Here is a 26,406-nt window from a genome sequence, read left to right as displayed (position 1 = left end):
TAATATGTAATTGTTTTGCAAGTTAGATTCATTTCTTGTAATATACAAGAATGATGTGACTGAATGTTTTCTCAAAGATTTAATACATGTGTTTTCCTCCACCTCTCTTGTGTGAATTACTTTTGTGCTTTGTGGGACACCAGTGTACATCAGCAGTACCCTCATTCTGTCACTGTCACATGTTGCATCCTGAAAAGCTGTTTTGAATCACTCTGAAATATCAGTGAATTGTTGTATTTTAACACCACAAACAGTACAACATAACAATTAGTAATATAGTACATGCTGCACACAGCGAGTTAACATGGAATTGACACATGTGTCTCAACACTTGAGCCCTGCAATGCTCTGTGTTTTCCCTCTCAGTTTAAAAGACTTTACCCACCCTGAAATCAGCAGCAGTCTCGGCCAACATCCTGGCACGCTGCCCCGGGCCCCTCACTGTGCATGTGACCCTGCTGGCACCATCGATGCCAAGGATCCTGACAAATGTTGGCACCTTCTCCTTGACCAACAGGAGATTGCGTGTGTGTGTGTGTTGAGGGGGGGGTGGGGGGGTTGACTCTGGCAGATCTGCAACAGACAACACCTGGTTTGCTGTTTTTAGGTACCATTAATACATCTCTGGACGTACGGGACATTGTTTAAACATTCAATCAAGGGATCTGGATACTTGGGAAAGAGGATTTGTCATTGCATTCTTGGGGTCACGTCAACTTTTGAAGTGGTCGGGTAATGATCCAGAAAAAACTGTTAACCGGAACAAAAAGACAGGCAGCGGTTACATGGCAGCAGATTCAGTATGTCTGCATTTCTGGCTTTTTTTGGACCTGAGTGATTATATTGCACAGGAAATATTTCCATAGTGAGCCAACAGCCTCCGAGACAGACTTGAATAATACATCGAGCTTTGCTACATGATATGGGAGCCTTAGATTGGCGAACCTAACAGCAGCTCTTGGTCTTTGCTGAAAAACATTATGCAGAGGGCTCAGCTGTGCGTCCATCTCTTAGCCCTTCTGTTGTTGAGGTGGGGCAGCTCTCCCATCATCCTTTAGGTGAAGAAGGATGGGCTAGAAGGGATCGCGGTGAGCGTTTGCAGAGGACGATCTGCATTAATGAAGCTAATTTATCTATGAATCAAAATAGGGGTGGGACTCCAGGGCGAGTAGGTGCTTTTTACATGTCCCATCAAAATGCCACTAAAGCCTCCTCTCCTTTGGGAGTGTCACACGGGGTCACCTTGGGACAGGTGTGCATGTGTGTGAATGCACACACACGTGTTGTGTCTTCTACTGGTGTTTACCATCTCTGATTTGGTCTCCTTTTTTATGTAGTAATTCTGAAACTAATTCCTCCTAACTGCTGATATTCACCTTTTGTGTGCTTGCAGAATTAATGACAATATGTTCTTCTTTCTAATCTTCTTTAGGGAATATTGAGTACAGCTGTCCAGCCACCAACGAGTGTGAGATCACAAAGAGGAGACGCAAGTCGTGCCAGGCCTGCCGCTTCATGAAATGCCTTAAAGTTGGCATGTTGAAAGAAGGTGACTACAGATTTTATTTTCTGCTCATTGCTCTCATCTGTTCATGTTTTTCTTCTTACTTAATTTTGTAATTAAAAAATACGGTGCTGATAAAGAAATGTGATGTGGCAACTATTTTGACAAAATGGATTGGATTGGATTTTAAACAAAACAAGCATTTTGAACAATTTGCCATGGAAAACATTTTTCACTGTTTTCTGATGTTGAATAATTGATAGCTAAAATAATTGTTAGCTACAGCCCTGGTCAGATTCTAATCTGGGTTTACCGGCCTCGACAATTGAAGAAAATAATGAAATAAATAACATGAAGATGAAAATATAACTGGAAAAAATATGTCAAGAGGAAATCGTATTCCCATTTTTCTGATTTCTGTGTTTTATTATAACTTCAAGATTTAACATATCATGTGGTGATATGTTCAGTCAAATTATTAACCTTGTGACCAATAACTTTGTTTTTCAGCTCATGAAGAGCTGATTAATAACAGGTTTTAAATTAACAAATAGAGGAACATTATTTAAAATTATATTGTATATTCCCATGAAGAATCAAAGCATCTACATCTTTGTTAAGTTTGCTCTGTGAATCTAATACAGTGTACCAGTGTTGCTTGTGGGCCGTGTAAGACTGGTCAGTAATCAGATATTAAAGCCAGCCGTGGCCTTTGGGGGGGACACCAGTGACATCACCCACCAGCCTTGCTTACTTCTCCTCACGCTGCCGAGCTGCTCAGCGTTTAACTCAGGCGGGTGGAAAAAGCTGCTGACTGAGAAGTGTAACAGTACTCTTGAAAAGCACAGGCTGTTCCCCCAAGACTTCCCTGTCCCCTGGGCTCTGGGTGTCTCTTTCTCTCTCTCTCTCTCTCTCTCTCTCTCTCTCTGTCTGTCTCCCTTCCCCTTTCTCGCCTGGCATATTGATCCACTAAATGCTTTCCGAACATCCCACCTCACTTCCTGCATGTGTTGTTTCTCCTCCATTGAGACATTTGGGAGCACAGAGGGAAAATCTAGCCGATAGATTTTTCTTTTGCTTTTTTTTCCCCCCAATTAAAGAGGCGAGTTTTTTCATTTGTTATTTTCCATTTGTGAGGCAACAAAAAATAAAACAAAAAACTCAAGTTGTGGACCACTTACCAGTAACTGACTCCTAGCAGACGTGATACTTCCTGTTTACACCTTCCAAAGCTTAAAGGAAAGCAGCTAAATATGATTATCTATCAAAAAGAAGTAAGACAAAGAATAATGCGACAAAATCCACTGATCCTTTTTTATGTGTTGCTCTATTTTCTAAAAATATACTGTTTGAGGGAGGCCGACGGAGTTAGACTTTAGGTCTTGCTTTAGGGCCACCATAAAAACTCATAAGATAGAGTTTATCCGACAAATAGCAGCATTATATTAGTCTCTGCATTATTTAAGCTCTGATGGTAATAACAAAGTCAGGACCCACATGAGACCCCTCTAAGGACGGTGTTGCATCGTAGCCCAGAGACAAATTACAGCAGGCAAAGTTTTGGAGTTCAGCCCAGTGCCGTCCATACTGACTGTATGATATATATTCTAACGTAAAAAGAAGTGTTTAAAGAATTTGCTTATGGGCTCCACTTAGAGACACAACAGTCACAAATTTTCCAAAATAAAACCATGGTCGTATAGTTTTGTTGTGTTGTTCAAGCACCAAACGTAATGGAAGCCAGCAGCAGTTAACGGCAATCTGTGCGAGCAACACAAGATCGTATGTCAGGCTCTTGGTTCACTTCCATGAATATAGCTTCACAGTGTAGTGATGTAGCTGTGTTCATCTCAGAGTGAGGGGTCATCCATTGTATTGCCATTACAACACTATTCATGCATGCGCCCACTCTTGATGTCTTCATCCTGGCCCAGATATCTCACACCGAGGCTTTGACTCTCGGCCAGAAAAAACAACGCTGCTTCAGAAATAAAGCTGAAACTATTAGCGCATGCTTAGAGGAAAAACAGCAGGGTATTGTCTGTGGCGGGCCGAGCTAAGCCGTTGATACGGACAGTCAATGTGTGTGTGTGCGTGCGTGGGTGCGCGTAGCGGTGGGGATGAGGGTTTGACGCAGTAGCCTCCACCTCCTGCCACTCCTGAGACGCAGCATCGCAGCCAACGTGACATGTGGCACAGTAGGTGATTCTCTCAAAGTAATGGCATTCAATTAAAAGGAAAAAGGACATTTAATGGTGGCATAGTGCCGTGGCGTGGCCTCTTGCGGACTTGGGGGGGCTTTGATCATGAAATCGGTGGGGGACAGTGGCTTGCCCTGCTTCATGTAATGAGATCACCATATAACAAGCGCCCAAGGGCTGGTCATGGAAAAGGAATAATGACAGTGTAATATGAATTCAGATGTCTTCTATTCTGCAATTATTAGCTTACAAATATTTACCAGAATATTTTATTGTTATTTGCTCACTGCATCCCAAAGTTAAGTTTGTACCTGATCCAGTTTGCCATAAGAAGAAGATATCGAGAGAGCTTGTGTGGTCAGTCATTGTTGTTAATATTTCCACAAGGGCCCTCAAAGCTCTGCTCTAAGCATGCCATCCTGAATTATAAAGTGCCAGCTGTTACAGTTATAGACCAGCACCATCGGTGGGCAGGAGAAAACCCTCCTCCCTGTGACACCTGCAGCTAATCATCTGACTTCAGTTCTCAGTGCCGGTTTGGTGGCTTCAGTTGTGTTTGGACTCCAGTCTAGGTCCAAATAACTCAGCTGTTGTGAAGTAGCAGCTCAGCACACTTTAGCAAGACAAACGGGAAGCAAAAGAAAAAGATTTTGCAATTTACGAGTGTGAATTCCTACACTTATATGTGTCATAGTACAGATGTGAGCGACCAGATTTTGTGACTTGTGAATTAATTTTATGTCTTGTATGTGAGGGGAAAATCAAAGAGACAGAAAGAATAGAAAGAATATTGTAGTTGACAGGCTTATTTCCAGATCCGGTTTTACTGCTGTGCCTCAGCAGAGCGCGTGGATGAGCTGGGTGGAAGGTAGCGGCAGGCGGCCGTTTGAGAAAACCAGTCTCGCTCAGTGACCCCTTAAATGTCCAGCTGAGGCTGATAAAAGGTCACAGGTCCAATGGAAAAACTCTCACGTAATTACAACTCGCGGAAGGTATGGTGTCAGTCACTGCTGCCAGGAGTCAGTGCCCACAGCTAATAGCAGCGCTAATATCCCAGTAGCATTACTGTATGGTGTTAAATGATGCAAGAATTTTCTTGACAGAAGTAGCACTTTTTTTTTTAACTTTGTGATTTGAGTCATTGTTGTTATTTTCTGTTGACAAATGAGATGCTGTTATTTTGAGCCTTTTCTGTAGCTTTAGTGTTGCAAGAATATCTGGGTGGATCTTTGATCAAGTAATCACATCATCATGTTAGCAAATTAGTGTTTTTAAAAGTATGTCTTGTTGAAACGACGTCGTGCAACCTCATTTTTAACCATTTCAATAAACGACATTTAAGCTTTTGTTCTTCTGAAGTCAGTGCTCGCCAGTTTTAGTGTTAGCTCAGTGTTTCTGTGGTGTATTCTTTTGCTTGTGGGGATTTTCTGACACCACTGTAATGTGGTAGATGAATACAAGCTGCCAGACTATTTTGGCAACCCACACCGCTGTCTCGCCCTCGCCCGACCACAGATAGGGATCAGCAGTCTTTCCTGAGTGAACGTGGCTACTGGGGTAACGTTACAGCCTTATTTTCCTCTGGCCACATACACAAAAGATTAGTAAAGCCATATCCAATATCACAGACCGTCAGGGCCCTTTCCAATCAATAGGCCCAGATCAGAAACCAATCCATACACTAAGATTACATCATCAAAATAAAGATATGGCAAAAGTCTATACTGTATGGATGCCTTTATAATCTTAGACATGTGAATGTCGGCTAAACCAGATTCAGTTTTTTCAATATTGTTCTGTTTCTGTGCATTCATTGACTGTAAAGACAAAACAGACCCTCTGACCCCTTGCCTCTTGAGTTTCACTTGTAGCCCTAACTTGTCTATCCAGCAGCACATGTACGAGGCCTTGTTTGCTTTTTAGGGTGTCAGATATAGCTGGCAGACTGCAGCTGAGAGCCAGAGCCCACCCAGAGAATCTGCGCTGGCCTGTCCTCACTGTCTGGCAGGTGATAGATCAGACACGGAGGCTAACACGTGTTCCTCTGAAGAAGGGGATTAGGCCAAGTGCTGACCTCTTTACAACCCTCCGATACACACACTCAACTCACAACACACACATTCGTGTACACACATGTCAAATGTATATCACCCCTGACAAGTAACATGGAATCGGACCTTGAGGTACATGTTTCCTGCTGGCACCCGTCTCCCTCCGTCTTTGCCTCGATCACCCACTCCAACACACACCACAAACCAAACACCTGCTATGCCACTACACCGGGAATCCTGGATCGACCCGGTCGTCTCCGGGCCTTGCAGATGCTTTCGATTACAGCTGCATTTGCGGTCAGTGTGGCTCAGTAATTCACAGTAATACCCTTTGTGGACACGCCGGCTCAGATTTATGAAAAGTGTAAAACATGATAAAGAGTGGGATGCCAATGTGGTCATTTATGAGAGAACAACCCCAGTTTTGTCTTGTAAGCCCATCAGTTACAGCAGGTGGAACACCATCTTGAAACGACCCCCTTCCTCCCGTTGTCCTGTACTCATTTTCCTCTACCCTCCCTCTCTGGCTTCCTGTAGCCCACCCAGACTCTGTGCAATCAAGCAAAAACTGTTCGATGCCTTTAGCTCTTCGTGGGCTTGCAGACCCCAGAAGTAGCTCTGGAAGGGCAAGCTGCCTGTGTCTTGTGAAGGGTGAGCCACATAGGAGGGGGTGATCGCTGCATCCCTCTGATTTTTCCCAGCTAAAATAGGGAGCTCCTAATCTCCTTTTGGCAGCGTTAGCCAGCCAGCCAATTCTGACACATTCTCTAGAAAGAAGCGCCTCTGACAGGTGAGGGGCTGAAAATAGTTAGCGTGAGATACATGCACACACATGCACATGTTCATATAGTAACACACGAGATTGAAACACTCCTTTGTGTGATGAAATCTGTCTTGCTCTATTGAGCCTATTTTTCATACAATTAATAAATCTCACATAGTGTGCAGCTTGTGATACTTTTTGATTTGGATGTTTTTTTATTCTTAGTTTTATTTTATTCTGCATTTGTTTTTGATGATTTTTTTATATTGCTTACTTTTCTTTCCATTTAATTTTTTTTTTTCTGTTTGATTTGTTCTGCATTTTTCTAGTTTCATTTATAAAGCCGACCCACAACCACAGAGGACAATGAAGTCATGTTGTCCGTCTGGGAATTTTAGTGTTTTAGCAACAGTGAGGAGTTACTTCCTTTATTAATTCCAACAAAAAACAGCACATGGTGGGTGTGCGTTTTATAGGATGATTTCAATATCTTTAGACTCAATATTTCTAATTTTTACTCCCTTTAGTAAGATAGATAATAAAAGGGTTCATTATGTCCCCACTAGCACAGACAACACAACTGTTTCTAAATAAAATCTGACAAATTTAAGTTGTTTTTAATGTAGACATGAAAGGAGAATAAGCATCTACTTTGCTGAAGTAAAAATGGATCCAAATAAAGAATAAATATTAAAAAAAAATAAATAAATAATCAGAATTTCTTTAGAATTTCTTTATTAATCCTATTAATAGCCTAAAATAATAAAGTAAATCCATATGACACGTACACACAGCAGCCGCAGCATAAAGGAAACCACTGCTGCTTCAGTTAGGAATGTGCTTTAAGGTTGCACAAGTCAATAAAGATATTGAATGTGAAAGTGAAGCCGGGGTCAGGTGGCCATAAAGATTGCTCCTATGTAAACATGCCTCCGTCGTCTTTCCATGCGCACACACACACACACACACACAGCAAAGATGAAGTCTCAGCTGGTATGTCTGTGTCTCAGGCCTCCTCTCTCATAGTTTGCACTAAGTTATGAGCACACTGTACTGTACTGTATGATCTTACCGAGCTCATAATGTTCAGCATACTTACTTCTACCACCTCCCATTCCCTACAATCTTTTACCCCATAACCTCACCCCCTGCATCCATTTTTTGGCTGCCACACTTTATGAAGGGCCAGCAACCATAAAAAATGGATCGGGATGCTTTTAAGATGATCTGTGCGCCCGCCTGGCCCCCCATGCCCTCCCTCACAGCAGAGACACAAGCCGAACCCGATTGTCTCGGAGGCTGCTGTGGTTTTTGGGCCTGAGGTATGGAATGTGGTGCTGACGATGACACAACACCCCCCCACACACACACAACACCACCACCACCACCACTACCCCACAAACCCTTGACAAGGGGCCTCATCCAGCTGTCTTGTTGTGGTCAGATTCTCAGTACTGCGCCGTATCACATGGGGAGAAGATAATCCTGTGCTGGTCAGATCAGGCGCTGGCTGGGACAGGCAGGGCTGTCACAGAAGAGATGTACACCCAATGCTGAAAGGGAGAGGAAAAAAGAGGCAGACGCAAGGGAAAGTCAGAGGAAGCAGAAAACTGATACATTGAACCAAAAAACAGCATCTTGTTCAGTCTTACTCCCCAGCTCTCCTGTTCTTCAACATCATCCAGTCCTTTCCATTTTGCCCTCTCTCTTTCTCTCTCTCTCTCTCTCTCTGCGCCCTTTGCAGCACCGCTAAGCTGTAAACTGAAACTGGTTAGCACTGAGCTCTTAATTCTTGTCAGCGTCTATTAATTATGGGCCAGTTGGACATTCCAGATCAAACAGCCCCTGCGGATCTTGGAATTCTAACTTCGGCAGTTTGGTCACTTGTCGCTTGTTGCAGCCACATGACCCTCCAGCAAAAGTGTGTGTGTGCTCGCTCTGTGTGTGTGTGTGTGTGTGTGTGTGTGTGTGTGTGCGCGAGAGAGGATGGTGGTAGATGTCAGGGACAAAACCAGTGAAACAATTCACTGTAGCTTAGTCTTAGAACTCTATAGTACAGTGACTTTAGGGTACTCACCTGCTTAATATGTCTTTGCAGTACACAAGTTGATTGTTGTGAAAGCCTTTGGTAACTGCATATCTCTTTATTAGGCCTATGTGTGTCATTAGATAGAAAGAAGCTACTGAACTGATTTAATATCTGAAGTACATGCACACAGTTTTCCGAAGCACAATTTGTAATTTTAAATTTAACTTAACCAAGAGTAATGGTAAGAACAACTGGTAAAGCTCCATCTATCGCAAAGCCGACTCCTGGCTGCCTAACTGACTAATTAAAACTGCATCCACATGTGTTCAAAGAACAAGAAGTCTATTTGCAAGCCTTATTGATTACTTTAAGGCGTACAAATGGAAAGCTGTGTTAGGAGAGGGGCTCTCGATTTAGCTTCAATCTGCCAGGCATAAAATGATCTCACTGTGTTTGCTGGGAAGAATGAGCTCCCTCTGGGCACGGTGGGTAATTAGGTTAGTGGATAGTCGGTGTCAGGAAATTGAAAGACCATCCTAATCGGATTCTTTTGTTTCCAGGGGAATCAAAGGAATTTATACGAGTCACTGGGAAATCTCACACGACTCAATTCCACTTGACCATGTAAAATCTGTTTGCTCTCCCCCCCAGTGCTCAAACAACTTTTAATACGAGAGTGTAAATCCAGCACATAAGGTGCATCTGATGTAGCCTGTGTCCTCTGAGATGGCTTTCAGGATAATCCCAGATATGTCTGTTTGTATACTAACTAGATACTTACTCTCTTCCATCTGTAACAAGCCTGTATTGAGCAGTCCAGTCAGTTAAAAGGTCAAAAATAAAGAAAAGAAACTCTGTGGTCTGAATTACAATTTATGCATGTACAATTACAGCAGAAATAAATTACAAGACTTCTTTAATTTGCTTGATATGTAAGAAATAAACTTTAGAGTCAAAGATTTTTATTTTGCCGAAGAAATTGCCCTCAGTTTTGTTTGTGATAAATATGTGAAAATGAATTTAAAAATAACAGAAAGCACTGAAATCCTTGTGAGATGACTCGGCAAAAATAAATATAAAGAAGAGATGTGATATTATAAAACATTCCTTCATTTGGGATTTCAACTAAATGTAATGATGTCAAATGTAGCTGATAAAGGGGGAAAAACCAACTCTGCAAGCAGAACATGCAGTCATAAGGGGGCTCAGATCAGATCTGTTTAACTGTATTCTACTAAATAATCCTCATCCTGCCTTTGGTTTAGCTGCTGTTAATCATTTATACATTTGTGATTTTTTTTATTTTTTAAATTGGTAGGTGTACGTCTGGATCGGGTGAGAGGGGGGAGACAGAAATACAAACGCAGGTTGGACACGGAGAACAGCGCCTACCTCGGCCTCACCATCCCCCCTCCAGCCAAAAAGCCACGTGAGTCTCACGCTTTATTTGTTTGTTTGTCTTTTCTGTCTCACTCAACTCAATTACTGAATTACAGAAAGGCTTTGGTCTAACTTTTATATCGAAGCAGTAATTTCACAAGCTATGACATTTATAGAAATGCTGGGACTTGTAATGCTGTGGTTTGAAGTGTATTACAAAATATGTCACCGAGGAATATGTGCACACGCTAGACTATATTTTAAAATGACACTTTTCAGACGTCTTCCTTCCCTTATTTGTCATTTTTGTATCCCAGTATAACCCAGCCTACCCTAAAACTGTATATGCTGTCTTTTAAAATCCTCTCACACATTTTTCTCTCCGCATTCATCCTTCCCTCCTTTCAGTGACCAAGATCGTCTCTCATCTGTTGGTGGTGGAGCCAGAGAAGATCTACGCCATGCCTGATCCCACCATGCCCGACGGAGACATCAAGGCTCTGACCACGCTGTGCGACTTGGCCGACCGCGAGCTGGTGGTCATCATCGGCTGGGCAAAACATATCCCAGGTAGAGAGACGTGACTGCTAATTAATGACTTTGGTGTTTGGAATATGGTTTTCAGAAGCTATTCATTTCAGAATTTGACATTTCAGCAATTTCAGATACTTGATAAACCTATTTATTTTTTATAAATAGGTTTATCAAGTATGAAATTGTATGACAGCTGGCAAATAACTGCTTAACATAAAAAATAGAAGGATTATCTGAGCAGTTGTTTTAATGACTGGATTCATGAAATGCAAAATCACTGGTATTACTCTGTTGAAAGCCAAGGAGGTGAACACACATTTCTACTTTAATTTGCCGAAACAAATACAGTACCCAGAGATTACTGAAGTAGTTCACCGACTGTTGCATCCACACAAACACCCCCACCGTCACCAATGCACACACACACACACACATATTAATGCACACACACAGGATAATTAACATCTGCTACTCATCTGCACCTAAGGGAGAACTCGGTCCCATATTCTAAAATCTAATCAATAAAGAGCAGCTGAAACCTTTGATTTGACTGGGTGGGATGGGAGAATCTGGGGGAGGGGGGTTGGGATCCGCCTCTGTGTCAATGTATTCCATTTCAATCCCAGACTTAAAGAAACCAATCCTGTTACTTACTCAGGAAGGCTACTTGAGGCCTATTGTAAAATTGATTTATTTTAGGGAAATACTGATGGATTTTGTTAAGCAAATGTGCTAAGATCTCCTTTTTTGTCTCTATCAGTTGACACAGACACAGCATGTTTAGAAGGAGCAGGAAGAGGAACTCACAGTAGATGCACCTCATTGATCCAGCCAAGTATAGTGTGGATAAAACTGCAGATATGGGCAGCTCAAGTTAATTCAGCATTTTAATTCAATGTAGCGCTGCAGCAATCCATAAGCTGTCAGTTATTTTCTAAATTAATCAATGAAATGCCCATCGCAATTTAAAATGCCTTGTTTTGTCCCGCTAGCAGCACAACAGAAAAAACCATTTATTTTACAATCACATAAATTGAGAAAAATAGCAAATCCTCTTTAAAATCTTTGCTCTTAGCATGCAAAACTATTCAAATGATCAATCGGTTATCAAAATGTTCTGATCAGTAATGTGACATAGTAAATTAATTTCTCTTGCACAACTAGACAACCAAACATCCAACCAAACTGGAGTTTTATTTATTCACTCATTTGCCAGCTGTTTCAGCACTAACCAGATGCTTAGCTCTCTGCTCTGTCTGTGGTAATTACTGATTGGTCATTAGATTTATGTTTCACACCTTAATTAATGCAGTTTTGGCTTGTTGTGTTTATCCCAAACCTGCCCTGGGAACCTCAGTTTTGGCTTTGGAGGGACACTGGGGTTATGAGGTGAAGGTGTTGCTCTAACAGGAACAAAAAGGAGCATCACTCACCTGATGTTTTGAAAAAGAAGCCAAACAGGGTAAACCTCCACTCTGCTCAATTCAATCACAGTTACATTTTCTAGGTGTAACTATTGATCTCGTATGCTGCGAAGATCTAAATCCAGACCTGACAGAGTTATTAAAGGCACATGTGACACTCTGGGGACATTTTACCCGGGGCCACCGGGTCAGGGTGTCACCAAGTAACGATTAAGACAAAAGGGGTCCCTACAGTTTAACAGTCCACTCCCACCATTACACTCATAGCCCACTGAGCAAATGGCCTTAACGATGAGGTAATAAGGGTCATTACTGCACATCGCGCCGTTAATGTAAAAGTCCTTCAACATTCAGATGTGGAGACCTGGGAGGAAACATGCACCGCTGGAATAGGTTTTCTGTTACATCTTGTCATTTTTAGCAATTAAATATTTGTGTTGAATCACTGGACTTGGGACAACTAACTTTAGTGTACCCCAACCTATTCTTTAAACCTGAATATATTTGAATATTGCATTATTTCTGAAGGAGAGTCTTCTAAAATAAAACTCATTGTGTCTTCAAGAACCAAACTATTCAGAGAGACATGTTTCAGGCCGTAAACAGGAAGCCACTGGCTGGATGTTACACACACACACTATCCTGAAAATGAAAACAGAACTGTAGCACTGCTGTCAGGAGGTCAGCCATGGCTTCTAATTTGCACCGCTGTTAACACACACACACCATCTCAGACATGTAAGTACACACAACATGTGTAGCTTTGTATTCCAGCCGACAGGATTCAGCAACCTTTAGTGTTCATTCCGTTCGGTTCTTCTTCTCTGTACATGTACAGTCTCTCCACTGTCATATCTTTCACACACACACACACACACTCTGTGGTTTCCTTGTTCTCTTGTTCCCCTGACTCCCCCCCTCCCCTCCCGCTCCTCCTGCTCATATAGGACCCTCTAGTCTCATTATTACCTCTGTCTTTTTATTAGGCCCATTAGGGCTCTTAGGAGGCCTGTAATGATACTAAATGAATAGAGAGTGAACTGCTGTCTGTTTTAGACCTAGCTCTCAATGACAGCTTCAAGCTTCACTGCCAACCACTCAGTCTCTTCATTGTACTGAATAGGGATTCAATTACGTATTTGATCTGTACCTGCACTGTACTGTTGCATAGCCAGAGCACTTTCCTTTTCTGAAAACAATCACCAACATCCCACAGTATGTTGAGGATGTGGTACCTTATAGAAAGAGGCACATGGCATAATGTTAAATCATGGAGCTGGAGCCTATCCCAGCTAACGATGGGTACACCCTGGACTGGTTACCAGTCAACTGCTGACACTCAAAGGCAGACAGTCGCACACACTCACACCTGGGGGCAATGTAAAGTAGCCAGTTAACCTAATGTGCATGTTTTTGGGACTGTGGGAGGAATCTGGAGTACCTGGAGAAAACCCACACAGGCACAGAGAAGAGAACATGCAAACTCTGCACAGAAGGACCCAGAGCCGGACTCAAACCCAGGATGTTCTTGTTGTGAAGCGATGGTACTAACCACTTTGACGTTAAAACGTGCCTCGTGCTTCCCTTCAATTTCGACTTGTTCAGTGTTTAACCAAGACAGTTATCTTTATCTTACTGTACTGAAGTGCTGAAGTGCCTAATAATAATAATAATGATAGCATTCTTTAAAAGGTTTATGGATTATGCTTTAGTGCCTTCAGATGGAAATTCAAATATGTTGTCATATTTAAGTGAAATATATGCTGATACATTCAATACTACCAACCTCTGAAACTTGGAAACTTTTGAAACTTAAATATTTAAATTCAGGCTTACTATGAGATTGATGGAAAGTATAATCAAAGCTTCATTAGCCTACAAGTCTCTCATGTATTTGATATTACTCCTTGGTTCTACATGAAGGTAGTTTAATTTCTATGAGATGTTGTTTTCACTGTAACTGAAATGCGTAATTACTAGGAAAAAAACAGCCTATGTACTATACATGTTCTCTCTAGAAGCAATCGCTGCACTCTCTGACACAGGGAATCTGGACAGCAAAAGCATGCTAGCTTTCTACTTTAATAGACCAGTTTAACAGAAAGAAAGAAAGCTGTCCCCTTGGCTTTGCTGAAGATTGCCCATAGTGCTGTATCTGCATTTTTTAGTTATCATCTAAGACAGAGATTTCTTTTAGAATTTGCTTTGAAAGGTATAAAATGAAGGCCTTACAACCTTTCTATCTGTAACACAGTTTGCCTGCCAGCCTATAAACTTTAAACTCTTTTTTCTCTAATCTCTCCTTTACTGCTATCTGCCTTTGCAGGGCAGGGTAGTATATAATAATTCATTTTCTTATACAGCAGTGGAAACCTGCAGTGGAGTGGAGAAAACTGAGGAGACATCAACATTCCCCACTTTACTCGATATTGTGTCATGTTTGGTCAAACGGCAGTAAATCAGTAGGGTGACATATTGATATTTCATCAGGGGGAATCACCCTCCGCAGCGACACTTAACTCAGCCACCTCTAGGCGACACACCTGAAGCTCCAGGATGACCCCTGGGGAGCTGGAAGTCACTCCATCGCTTCAGTAAATTGAGTGGAAAGAAAAAACACAGAGTGGGGTGAAGAAAAGGAAGATCAGGAAGCAGAGACTGGTGAAAAGAGTGACGGTTATTTGAAAATGTGTGTAGAGAAAAAAAAGTAGCTAATTGCAAAAAACAAAAAAACAACAACAACAAAAAATGTGCCTAACAAAAGAATTGGAGGTTCAATGCATTACACACTTGCAGTAAGCATCTAAATCAAAATCATCCTCCCTTGTTATGCACTTTTCAGTATTAAAATAAATTGTTACAAAAGTGTCTGGAGATTAAATTCATTCATTCACTCCTAATGGGGGCTACAGTATCTACATTCAGTGATCCTGCAGTGCCTCCATCCCCCCACTAAACGTGTACCGGATGTCCTCCATCAGCTGTCTGTTTGTCAGATCTGAGGCTTGGATCGATCCCCCTTTCACATTTGGTGGACTGATTACAATCTACTAATCAATGACACCCCCAGCACTCTTTTCTCTCTCTCTCTATCTCTTTCTCTCTCCCTCCCCATCGTTTCTCTATTTGCTTGATAAGAACCATCAGGTGGACCTCTTTTAAGTCAGCCTGCCCCATTCCCCATCCATACAACCTGAGATTTAAGTAAGCAGAGTGGTTAGTTGAAGGCCCTAGTCAATAACCCCAATCACCTACCTATTCACTACAGAGCACTGAAAGGTATTGTGGCTGTTGAGGTTCTTTCAGATGTCCGTCTGTTTGATGTGGTGTGTGGATAAACGTTGGAGAAGAGAGTTGATTGCTCGACCTTCTTGGATGAATTGTTAAGTTCAGAAGCACGAAAGACAAAAGAATCAAGAAGGTGTTTATCAGGTGGAATATGTTTGTACTCTTGAAAAGTCTTTCCCATCGTAAGTTTCTTGCCCTCATGAGGTTGCTTTCAATTGTCTTTTAATCCAAAATGCCTCTTAAAAATTCACATGACTAACTGATTAACTTTATATAAAGAAACTAACCCGAATGAAGGAATGAATCCTGCTGTACTGGGGAAGAGTTAAGTTTGGTGAATAACAACATATTATGACAGATGGTGACACAAACCAGAAATAATGGAGCCTGGTTTAATTTCAGCCCATAGATGTCATAAAGAAGATTTTTGTATTCTTCCTTTTGCACCATGATGCGAGGTTGTTAGGTTTAAGAGCGGATTTGTCCTCACTAAGCAGTGTCTCATGTGCTTATGCACTGGGCTGCAGAAGGATAGACTGCCGACGGTTGATGGTTGAAGCAGGCCTGGCTCATGTTTCAAAGGTCTCTACACTTGACTGATTTATATTCTTGCCTTAAGCCACCACATACAATCACAGTCCTCTGTTTGATGTTGAACTTCTCTGGGGATTACACAGCGTTATATACAGTACACAGGCCATAAAACATATTGAGGACTTAAGATGGCCCATTACAGTGCAGTGAGGATAATGGGTTCATCTCGTGATTTGTCATGTGGTTGTAAAGTGTGAGTGTCCAGCAGTGCCTGGAAAGAAAATCTAAAATAAACAAATTTTCTTCCTAATTCTGCAGGTTTTTCCACTCTCTCGCTGGCAGACCAGATGAGTTTACTGCAGAGTGCCTGGATGGAGATCCTGGTGCTGAGCATCGTGTTTCGCTCACTGTCCTGCGAAGATGAGATTGTGTACGCAGAGGACTACGTGGTGGACGAGGAACAGGCGAGGATCTCAGGCCTGCTGGACCTGCACGTTGCCATCCTGCCGCTGGTGCGACGCTACAAGAAGCTGCGCATGGAGAAGGAGGAGTTCGTCTCGCTCAAAGCCATCGCCCTCGCCAACTCAGGTATAGTTAACCTCCTCATTGCCACTGTTGGTATGAATTTGTTTATTTTAAATTTCATTAAAGATATCAGAATTAAAGAACCAAGATTTTAGGGTCTTGTTTTTTCACTCTATGTAAAGTGTAAACTAACAGAGACAAACACATACAGTTTACCCTATAATACAAAGTGTATGTTACTTTTAGTTTGAGTACTTGACTTGAAATTTAAATTGATATATTTAAATGTGTCATGAAGAGCTTTTATTTTTAGTATAAATTGTCAAATTTGGCCAAATGTCCTTTATTTTGCTGTACGAAACCGAAGGTGTCATGAGCTTGACAGGAAGGTACATCTCTATGTTAAATCTCGAATGAATCTAGATAGTTGGCATTTAATTAAAGCAAACAAAGAAATAAAAAAAAGTGATTGTCTATATCTGGTGGGCCGATCACTTCCACGATGAAGGATGCCTGATAAGAAGGGACAAAAAGGTCAGAGGCACGGCTGTTTAATTTAAACTCTCCTGATGTGTGTGTGAGTGTGTATGTACATCTGTATTTTAATTTGTGTGCACATACATGTGTGTGAGACTGTCACATTGCGCTCTCATTCTCTCCATCTCCATAACAGTAGCTGCCACCGTGCCACAGCCGGGGGAGATATATTTAGCATTTCATTAGGAAAACAGGGGCTGTCAATAAAATGTGTTAAGTGGAGTGGAATGAGCATTGGGGAGCGACGGGTCTCGTTTGTTCCAATGCGAAGATGCTGCGCCCGTATCGACAGTTTGCTTTTCATGAGGCCGGGCCTGTCCCCCACTAATCAATGCCTGTTAGGAGTCTTTTCTCCTGCCTGACTGAAAAATGAAAAATGCTGAGCCCAGAGCTTTAGTCTTCTGATGACAAACTCTCCATGAGAGAGAGGAGAGAGAGGAGAGGATAAATGTGAGGGGAGGGCTGGAGGGAAAGGTGGTGGAGGGGGTGGAAAGACAGGGATGTATAAAGGTAAGGGAGAAGTGTGAGAGAGGAAGGCAGGGGTTGAGAGGGAGGCTCAGCGAGGGCGAGGGGGCAGCTTCGGCTCGTTTGAACACAGTCTCGGAGAGCTTCGGGCTCCAGGGGTCCTGTGGGTGTGACAGCTGTTGAAATTCATGGCCATTGATTTTGTAATTAGCAGAGTATCGATGGGATTGACGCCAGGCTGCTGACGGATTACATGGAAATTGTTTCTTCAAAGTTTGTTTTGCATTCCGCCCCCCTAACCTCCTCCAACACACACACACACACACATATGAAAATGCTCGCTGCACGTTTACACACACTGACACACATTTGAAAACATGTTCTTTCTTTCCCACTCTCCTACTCTCTCTCCTTTACTCACACTCACTCTTTCTCTCTCTCTCTCTCACACACACACACACACACACACGCACATGCTCACACAGCCAAGCTAGGATCAGATCAGTATTAACATGAAGGTTTCAAATGAAGAGTGCTGGAACACATGTGCGGTCCACATAGCCTAGTTAATTTCCCAAGATAGAAACGCAATTTACACAGAAGGCGACTGGTAAAAGAGACTTAATCAGTCAGTTAGGAACATAATTAGCCTTGTACTTTCCTTTTTTCTGCCTCATTTACATGTTTGTACACGGTCTTACTTCGCTCGACACTTTTCATGACACACAGCAGAGCTGATCTAATTCACTCGCACGCTTCAATCAGCGGCCACGTTTGCTTTAGGTTCAGTAATGCAGCGTGTTTAGGATGAGGCGAGTCCATCTTATTCCGTTGGATATACCAAGATGAATGTTTCGATTCAATTAGAATACTGAATTGAATCTACATTTTGTTGTGCACAATTTTATCTCTCAGCTAATGAATTGTGGATATGATACATCCACAGATGAGACCTGACACTGTAAGACTGCACAATGAAATTGGCTGAAAGCAAACCGCTGCTTGTCCATTAAAACACTCTCTGTCAGCTTGTCCTTTGGAGGACAAGCATGTATTTTTTTTCCTTTTTTTTGTCTGACTTGTAGACTTACACATAGAGAACAGTTTTTAATAAGTCTCAACTGGTTTTATTTTAGAGCCTATACATAAGGGGGCCAACTGCTCTTTCTTATGGAAATGAAGGCCATCTGCCACCATCATTCAGCTGAACGATATCCTAGTAATGCAGCCATCTGAATTCATTAGCGGGGGGGATGTATGTGGTCGCATGATACCAAAAGAAATGAATCTTTTCCCTGTCCCACCATATATTTATACAGACCTGCACTACCTTTCCTCATCTCCCCAGAGTCCTGGTCACATACAGGCATTTATTTAAGGAGCATCATTAACTACTAACAAGAGAAAACCTCTCTCCAAAATTACATGTTTGCAAAGACAGGCTGCAGAATTCAAAACTGCAAAACACTAAGTTGCTGTTGCAGGGGTGGATCTAGAATTGTCATGTTGCAGATCAACAGAAAATGTTTGCATTCCTTTTAATACATTTAATGTGTAGATTTAAGATTTTAACAGCTTTTCTTTCCCCACCACCTTTCTTGCTCCAGACTCCATGCACATAGAGAATATTGAGGCAGTCCAAAGGCTCCAGGATTCTCTCCACGAGGCCCTGCAGGACTTTGAGGGCTCCCAGCATCCAGAGGACCCTCGGCGGGCAGGCAAGCTGCTAATGACCCTGCCTCTGCTCCGTCAGACCGCCACCAAGGCCGTTCAGCACTTCTACAGCATCAAAATGCAGGGCAAAATCCCCATGCACAAACTATTCCTCGAGATGCTGGAGGCCAAGGCTTGACACGCGGGCCAGTTGTTCTGACAGACAGCTGCATCGCCCAATGGGAGACGAGGGACGGCCCATAAAAACAAAATAAAGGTGGTGTGCCAATTGACAGTGACAGGATGAAGCTTGGCCTACTGAGTCATTTTAACACTTCTAAATGGTAAGAAATATAAAAGAAAAAAGGGACTTGAGGTGATTTTAAAAAGGGAGAATATCAACCTGATTGACATGGGATCATGATGATGTATATAAAGATGTTGTGTACAGAAATCAAGTAACTGAGGTCTTGTTATAACCAGAGACCCGTTGCTCTATATCACCTGACGCTTCTGTGAATTTGTTTCTTATCTTATTTTCATCTCAAAATGGAAGTGTGTTAATATAAATGTCCTAAAGAACTGTACGGCTACGTAGCCACACTAAGTGTTTTTGTTTCTTTCATATTTTCGAATTTCAGTTGTTAAAGCAATAGTCTCTAACTGGTCTACATATAATATGTGTACTGTATATTGTGTGAAATTGCACTGGGCTGGGGGTGGGGTGGGGGAGAATCATTAGACATATTCTTATATTCGTCATCAAAGAAAGCAATACCCATCAAGGGTATGTAAGATTCTCGACTTCCTCATAAGATATTTACCTCGTAGCAGCTCCATCAACTCATTGGTTTTAGTCAACTTTGGTGCTTACAGAAGGATGACAGCTGGCAAGTAATCATGGTTCACAACGAGTTTGCACTAAGCTTCTATGAATAACTTGGCAATAATGGGTGTTGTGCTAGCGAACTCCGTTTGGTAGCGTCTGAGTTTCAGTCAGTGGTTTGTGCATATAGTGACTAAACCCCCTCCTCACTCCTCTCTGTGTTCAATGTCATGCACAAATATTGGCAACTAAGCATACTGTGAAAAACACACATGATAAGCTATATTCTCTCTTTTTAACCTTAACTGTATGGCATGTTGAAAGGTTTGTTTTTATTTAAATACAAGTGAAGGAGACACTGACAGCAACATCTATGCAATGTAATGCAATCAAATCTGATAGCCCTACAATGAATACTACTTTTGTGAAGTTTAAAATGTTCATTTTGTGCTGATTCAACTGTCTGGTCATAATTGAGTCTATATTTCATGATGGTGCTGCATTAGATTGCATTATATTGTATAGGTTTTGCTGTTTCTTGTGTTGACCCCCACATTTTGTTTAGGTTGTACTATCAAACAAAAAGTGTCACTATATTAGTCATTCTAGATCATCATCAGTGCTGTTGTTGCTCATATGTGGTACCTAACTTTGTGTTAGTCTCACACATCTAACCTTTTATTCATTAAACACGTTATTCTGTGTTTTGTTTTCAGTGTGAACTGCAGTACAAATACTTGAAACAGAATATCTTGAATTATGATTTCCAAATAACTTGCATGGGAGAGAAAAAAAACACCTTGAAAGGGCCTCATGTCTTCTTGAATGACTATGGCAATATTGAACATGACTTTAGAACAATTTCCACTATTAAAACAACTTTCCCAAACTAAATCCTGAAACTGCCACATCTGAAGCCTGACAAATGAGGTTTTATTCTTGTGTTCTATGTGAGCGTGAGGGTAGAAAGTTTAAACAAAAAATAGTACACTTATTTTTATGCCAGTATTTCGTGCCCCTTTGTCTCTTTAGTCGTTCAAATGTTTAAGCTTTTCAAAACTGTTTGGATTTAACGCTGTAGATAACTGCAGGGTTATACACTAGTGAGCACTAATATAATGACACTTGAAGAAGGACTTGAATTACCCTCTGAACTGAAACTTAGCAAGAGTAACGACAGACGTCCCTCTGATGTTCTGCACCTGTCTTGCTCATCTCTAATGAAGGTGCTAATCATTCAGACTGGCACTGTATGTGCATTTCTACAAGCGCTGACACTGAGGTGCACAAACTAAGTTAATAAGTGATAGTGACAGACTTTCATAGAGTAAAATCTATCGATTGTAACCAGTTACCAAATTACCAGTTATCAGTATGTTATCATAAGATCAGAGTAACACAATAATAGACTAATCAGATACTCTTAGGACTTTAGGGAGACAGATATTGTCCCTTATGAACACTTTAAAGCAGAAGCGTCTTTTAAGTGTCAAGTGCCATTAGCTTCTGCCCGAAAGAGAAGAAAACATAAAGCCGAGCCGAGCGACCAGTAAATACAGACGTAGGCCAGTTTCTTACTTGAAAAGATCCCCACAGGAGCAGATGCTATTGATTTACTGTAACGTAATGCATAGATAATTATAACTCAATACAGTAGAGAATACAATTCCCAAGATGCACTTCCCTAAATGTGTAACCAGCTAATCCATCCCCGACTGAAGTGAGGGATGTGTCACCTCTGTACAGTAGCAAACCAAAACATAGAGTCTTCAAATACTTTTAACACTGAGAAAACTGCGTTTTGAGCCAGCCAGTGAACACGACTGGTGTTTACACGCGTTATTTACAGCATGTTAATAATTTTGCTGATTTTGCTATTCATTCTGAGCAATCCTGTGAGTGTACAATGCCGGTGATGACATTGAAACAAGATGAAAACCTTTTATCTCTTTTGTTGCGTCAATACACGCATTGATTAAACACCGGTCTCTTTGTCGATAAGAGATGCTGTGTGAAGTCTGTCCCTGAAGCTTAACTAAGGGATGAACCCACCAAAAGAAGTGATGTTTGCCATATTATGAGAGTGTTTCAACAAGCTCCATCATCTCATGTTGTGCTGGCTATGTGAACACATCATGGCCAAAAAACAAAAATAAAAAATTCACGTAGCTCCTCTGTGCACTTTGAAGACTGACAGCAGATAATTGTTTCCCAACTTTCTCTTCTCCTCAAATTAATATCAGAAAATAAAAGAAAAAATACTTAATTTATTTTCAGAGTTCTAAAACGGTTCTACTGCATCCAATTAATTCTAATTGTCTCCTAAGCTGAAATTCTCAATAGAAATGGAGCAATTAAATTTCTGCTTTGGCTCTACCTTGGGGACAAGAGACGTTTTATTTCGGTTGACGGCGGGGAGGGTTTGTCTAAATCTTTACAAAGGCGATTTCATGGGTGTCTGTAATAGTTTCATAACAGAGCGATCACTGGGCTATGCAAGGCAAATATGGCCATCTATGTTCCTTGTGTCGTGGAGCATCAGACTGACATTTCGTTGTGCTTTGTTTACAACGTGGACATACTGTACAGTGCTGTACACTGCAAACGTATTGTGCGTATTTTACCGTACTATACTGTAGCTGCTGTGCATTGATAAAACTACGATCATTTGTTTAATTTGCTTGTTTAAGGAACTTTTCATGATGCTAGCAAGCCACCTGAATAGCTGTATAATATAAATCACTGTACTGAGTCAAATGAGAACAAGTCCTCATGTTGGGTCTAAGGTGGGGTACTTGCTTTTTTCTTTTCTGTGTCTTTGTGTCTCTCAGCGCTCATTGATTTTGGTTATCAGCACAGCAGGATGCGTGGTGGTGAAGTGAAGTCGTGTAGACCCTATACCTCAGTTCATATTTTGAAAATTACACAGGGTTTGGAAACGGGCCATGGGTTCCTCCTGGGAATCAGTGGCACAGAAATAAAGTGACATCACTGACTGGGTATTAAAAAAATGTAGATGAACCTACTGCAATTGGGGAGCACATTCCTCGGAGGAGAAAGCTGCTTATTCGCTGTTCCATTTGCGGACTTATCTTATCTCCATGCACTCTGAGATGACGAGATTTACATAAAACATGGAGGAACCTCCCTGGCCATTCTGGTCCACGGTGTATAAAGGACCCTGCTCGGTGTACGTACCGTAGACATGTGATTACCCAAGAGGTTTACTTCCCTCAAAAGCAATATGTTAGCAATTGTGATATATGAATCAAGTTAAAAGGGAGCTTTGGTTCATTTTAATTATAAACTTACCCTATGCTTGGGAAAAGGACAGGGTGACTATGCACACACACGTTCACAGTCCTGGTGATACAAAGGGAGAAAATGTGAAAAATGTTGGAAGAGAGAAACAAAAAGCCAACCACAGCTGGGTTTCATTGAACAGTTATTGTGTGGCATCTTCTTGTGTTTTGTTTGTTGTGTTCATGCCTAATGTACCCATGTGTAAATATATGCTTTTTTTTTTGGGAGTGAATCAAATCTAAAAGTGCACTGAATGTACAGTGACAATAAAATCACATGGTTTATGTAATCACTGCAAATGATTTCTTTTAATACCTTCAAAAAGAAAAAGAAAGAAATCTATCCAGAAAAAAGAGTTTGTACAAATATTTGCTGACAAGGTAAACTTAATATATCACAGTTTTTTCAGTACCCACACACTGCCATCTGATTTATTTTACATGAATGTGACAGTGTTTAGACTGCTGTCGTCTTCACCAGATCCTAACCCCAACCCTCTGACCTAAGGAAGACCGTTTGTGAGTGAAATCTTCTCGTTTTATCACAGAATAAAAGTGAAAGTGGAAACAATATAGCATTTCTTGTGCAGCACCTATAAAGATCTTTGGATGAATGTGCCTCTTGATGCTTGTCTTTGCTTTTATAACATACAGTGAGACTTTCAGGTTTAACAAGTAGATAAAATTGCAAGATACAATGTATTCACCCTGCAGTGATGCATTTTTTAATACACATTTTATTTGAAAATACCTCCAAATACATTAAAAATATGCCCAGGCTTAACATTAACCACAGTAGATGTAAGACAAACTTAAAATATGTATATTGATTATAATTTGTGAGTTTCTAAATATCTAATCATTTAAATATTTTGTTTAACAATCTGATATTTTTTTAATTCAATTCATATCAACAAAATAGTATCATAACAACGCTAATTTTATGCTGTCTTTAGAGGCATCTCTGAACAGCATCACAGTACAGCTTAGTCCTGATCTCAGGATGAGAAACGTGACAGTCAGACGGTGCCCAGCGTGACCAATCGTGCGTCTATGTGTGCACTTGCAGGCTACGTTTAGCAAGACAGTGCCTTGGGGTGTAACGGCATCCTCCTGCCCCGACTGTCAGTTGGTTGGCTGTCTACACAATGTCCCGTTTGACCTTGTGTTGGCTACAACACGGGCTGAATGCACATCTGACACACTCCCTTCCTTTGTGGTGCAATCCTGTGGAAGTCATTTCATTTACTGGGCTTTCAACTTCAGCCAGTATGGGGGTTGGGGGTGGGGGGGGTTGTCTGTGTTTAATCAGCCTGCCACAAAGCATTCCCCTAAACAAAATCAACTATGATGACCAATGAAAAGATCCCTCAACAGAAGATTGAATTAAACATATAAATGGGCTTGTCACTTTTTCATTTTTTATTTATTCACTTGGCACGGCTACGGCCGCCAATCCATATTATTGCTGGAAATAACAGCTGTGTATTAACTTGTGGATTGTACTGCATAGTATATCAGTATTACCAGTATGTTAGTTGAGCGAGTGTATAGGTGTTATCCACTGGCATGCTGAAAAATAAGCTATTAAGCTATTAAGAAACAGCCAGAAAGAAAAAAGAACCCCAAAAACAAAAGGAAACACACACTCAATTGTCTCGTGAACTTGTCATCATTACAGCTCCTTTGTCGAGGGTTCGTGAGCAGTTTTTTTTTTCTGTTTTCAGTCTTGTAGACAGGAAATAGGGCATGGCCCACTGTCCTCAGAGTGACTTTCCATCTTGTAAACCACGTTTCATTCTCCTTAAATCGTCACCAGTCGTCAGACCCGTCTGTGCTTAAGAAGGGACATTGACACTGTCACACTGCGGTCTGTTAATCAGCCAACCTTGTTGCCTACTCCTTTCAGAAAATCTATGATCACACCGTTAGTGCAACCTTGTGTTGTCACCACCGGCTTTAGCTCCACTACGGTACACTCACACTCTTCTTTTTGACTCGTGTGAGGATTATTCAGTGGCTGAGGTGAGAGTCCACTGAGAATAGGCTGTAAAGTGTCAGTCATGGTTACCCAGAGTGGTGTTGTCTTAGACAATGTAACTAGCTGAAAGTGAGTGAAGGAGATAGGAAACCATCAATATGCTCCCTGTGTAAATTGAAGAAGGTCATGATTTATGGCTTCCGGCTACAGCGCACATACATGCTGAATCTACTTTTTTTTTTTTTCCCTCTCTGTCGCCTAGCTCAAGGACAGGTAAGGGTGCCTTTCTCTGCAGCTCATCCCCACCACCACGCAGTCTGTGCCACTTTGTGATGGACAGCCCTGAGAAAGGCCAGTGTGGGTTTTTTTTTCTTTTCAAAATGAATTGAGCGCCATCTATAGACCGCCACAGTGACTGAGCGATGCAGAGCGTGCAGGGAGGAAACAAACGACTGGCTCTGCATTAAAATGGTGCACATTACTACCTGTGGTACCCCTCATCCACCTGCCTCTTTGCATGTTTCACCACCTCATCAGTCACACCCGTCTTTTAGTCTCCTTTTACTTGGGGGAGTCAGACAGAGAGGGGACAGCTGTGGGTTTTCTGAGGCCTCGCAACAGCTGCAAACCCCACATGGCATTGCATCTGTTCAAGTGTTGGTGCATTACGGCCTGTATCTCAGCTAAAGCAAGTTACATTATAGTTCATAGCGGGCTTCTCTCTGGTCTTACCCTATTAACCATCGAGCAGATGGAAATTATATTGGAGGGTGTCTGCACTGAAAATGGACCTGCAAGCATCTTGCTGTCTGCAGCATGCAGCTCAAAGTGGGACAACTCAAATAAAGCCACATGGGAGAAATCAGCACTTGACTGCAAATTCATTTGATGTGACACAATGAATACCATGAAGTCTTCTCTGAATCTTAAAGTTTATTATTCATTTGGATGATTTATTACGTCTGGGTGCCTCTGACGTTGTTACTTTTCCTTTGGAGGGAGCCAGACGTAACAAATGGAGCGCTCATTAGCATTTGACCTCCACATTATGCTTTGTTTACCTGCTTCCCCTCACCTCTATATCTCCTCAGACAAAATCAGGGCTTTCATAGAGTGCGACACAGTTTTGTTACTGGGCGGTAAAGGTAAGTACCACATTTGCATTGCAAGATTTCTCAAACAACTTGAGCATGCAGAAACAAGGGGTTGGGAGAAAAAAAAAAAAAGACGCTCTGCTCCTCAGGGACATAGCCACTCCCAGACGCTGTTGTCTAGGCTCCGGAGTCCTGACAGCTGCTTAAATCCCCAAAGAGGATAGAAAGAAGTATGAACAAAAGTTACAGTAGAAGAGTCACAGGCACATCCTGCTGTGTGAAGGGAGGTGACTGTTGTGTTTGTATTGCAAGTTG

General features: G+C 41.6%; 1 protein-coding gene across 5 annotated transcripts in view; it reads left to right on the top strand.

The window, feature by feature from the left end:
* esrrgb (estrogen-related receptor gamma b) overlaps nucleotides 1–23,546 on the top strand; it is a 110,050-nt gene extending 86,504 nt beyond the window's left edge. For all 5 annotated transcript variants that reach the window (XM_046373028.1, XM_046373026.1, XM_046373029.1 and 2 more), the window contains 5 exons: nucleotides 1,433–1,549; nucleotides 9,867–9,977; nucleotides 10,337–10,498; nucleotides 16,027–16,296; nucleotides 18,843–23,546. In XM_046373028.1, coding sequence (XP_046228984.1) covers nucleotides 1,433–1,549; nucleotides 9,867–9,977; nucleotides 10,337–10,498; nucleotides 16,027–16,296; nucleotides 18,843–19,087 — 905 coding nt within the window. In that variant the 3' untranslated portion in view covers nucleotides 19,088–23,546. The remainder of the gene's footprint in view (nucleotides 1–1,432; nucleotides 1,550–9,866; nucleotides 9,978–10,336; nucleotides 10,499–16,026; nucleotides 16,297–18,842) is intronic.
* The last annotated feature ends 2,860 nt before the right edge of the window (nucleotides 23,547–26,406 follow it).

The sequence above is a fragment of the Scatophagus argus genome, chromosome 19 (assembly GCF_020382885.2).
Source record: "Scatophagus argus isolate fScaArg1 chromosome 19, fScaArg1.pri, whole genome shotgun sequence".
Lineage (NCBI taxonomy): Eukaryota > Metazoa > Chordata > Actinopteri > Scatophagidae > Scatophagus > Scatophagus argus.
The sequence above is the reverse complement of the archived record's forward strand: the minus strand, read 5'-3'. Positions and strand labels throughout refer to the sequence as shown.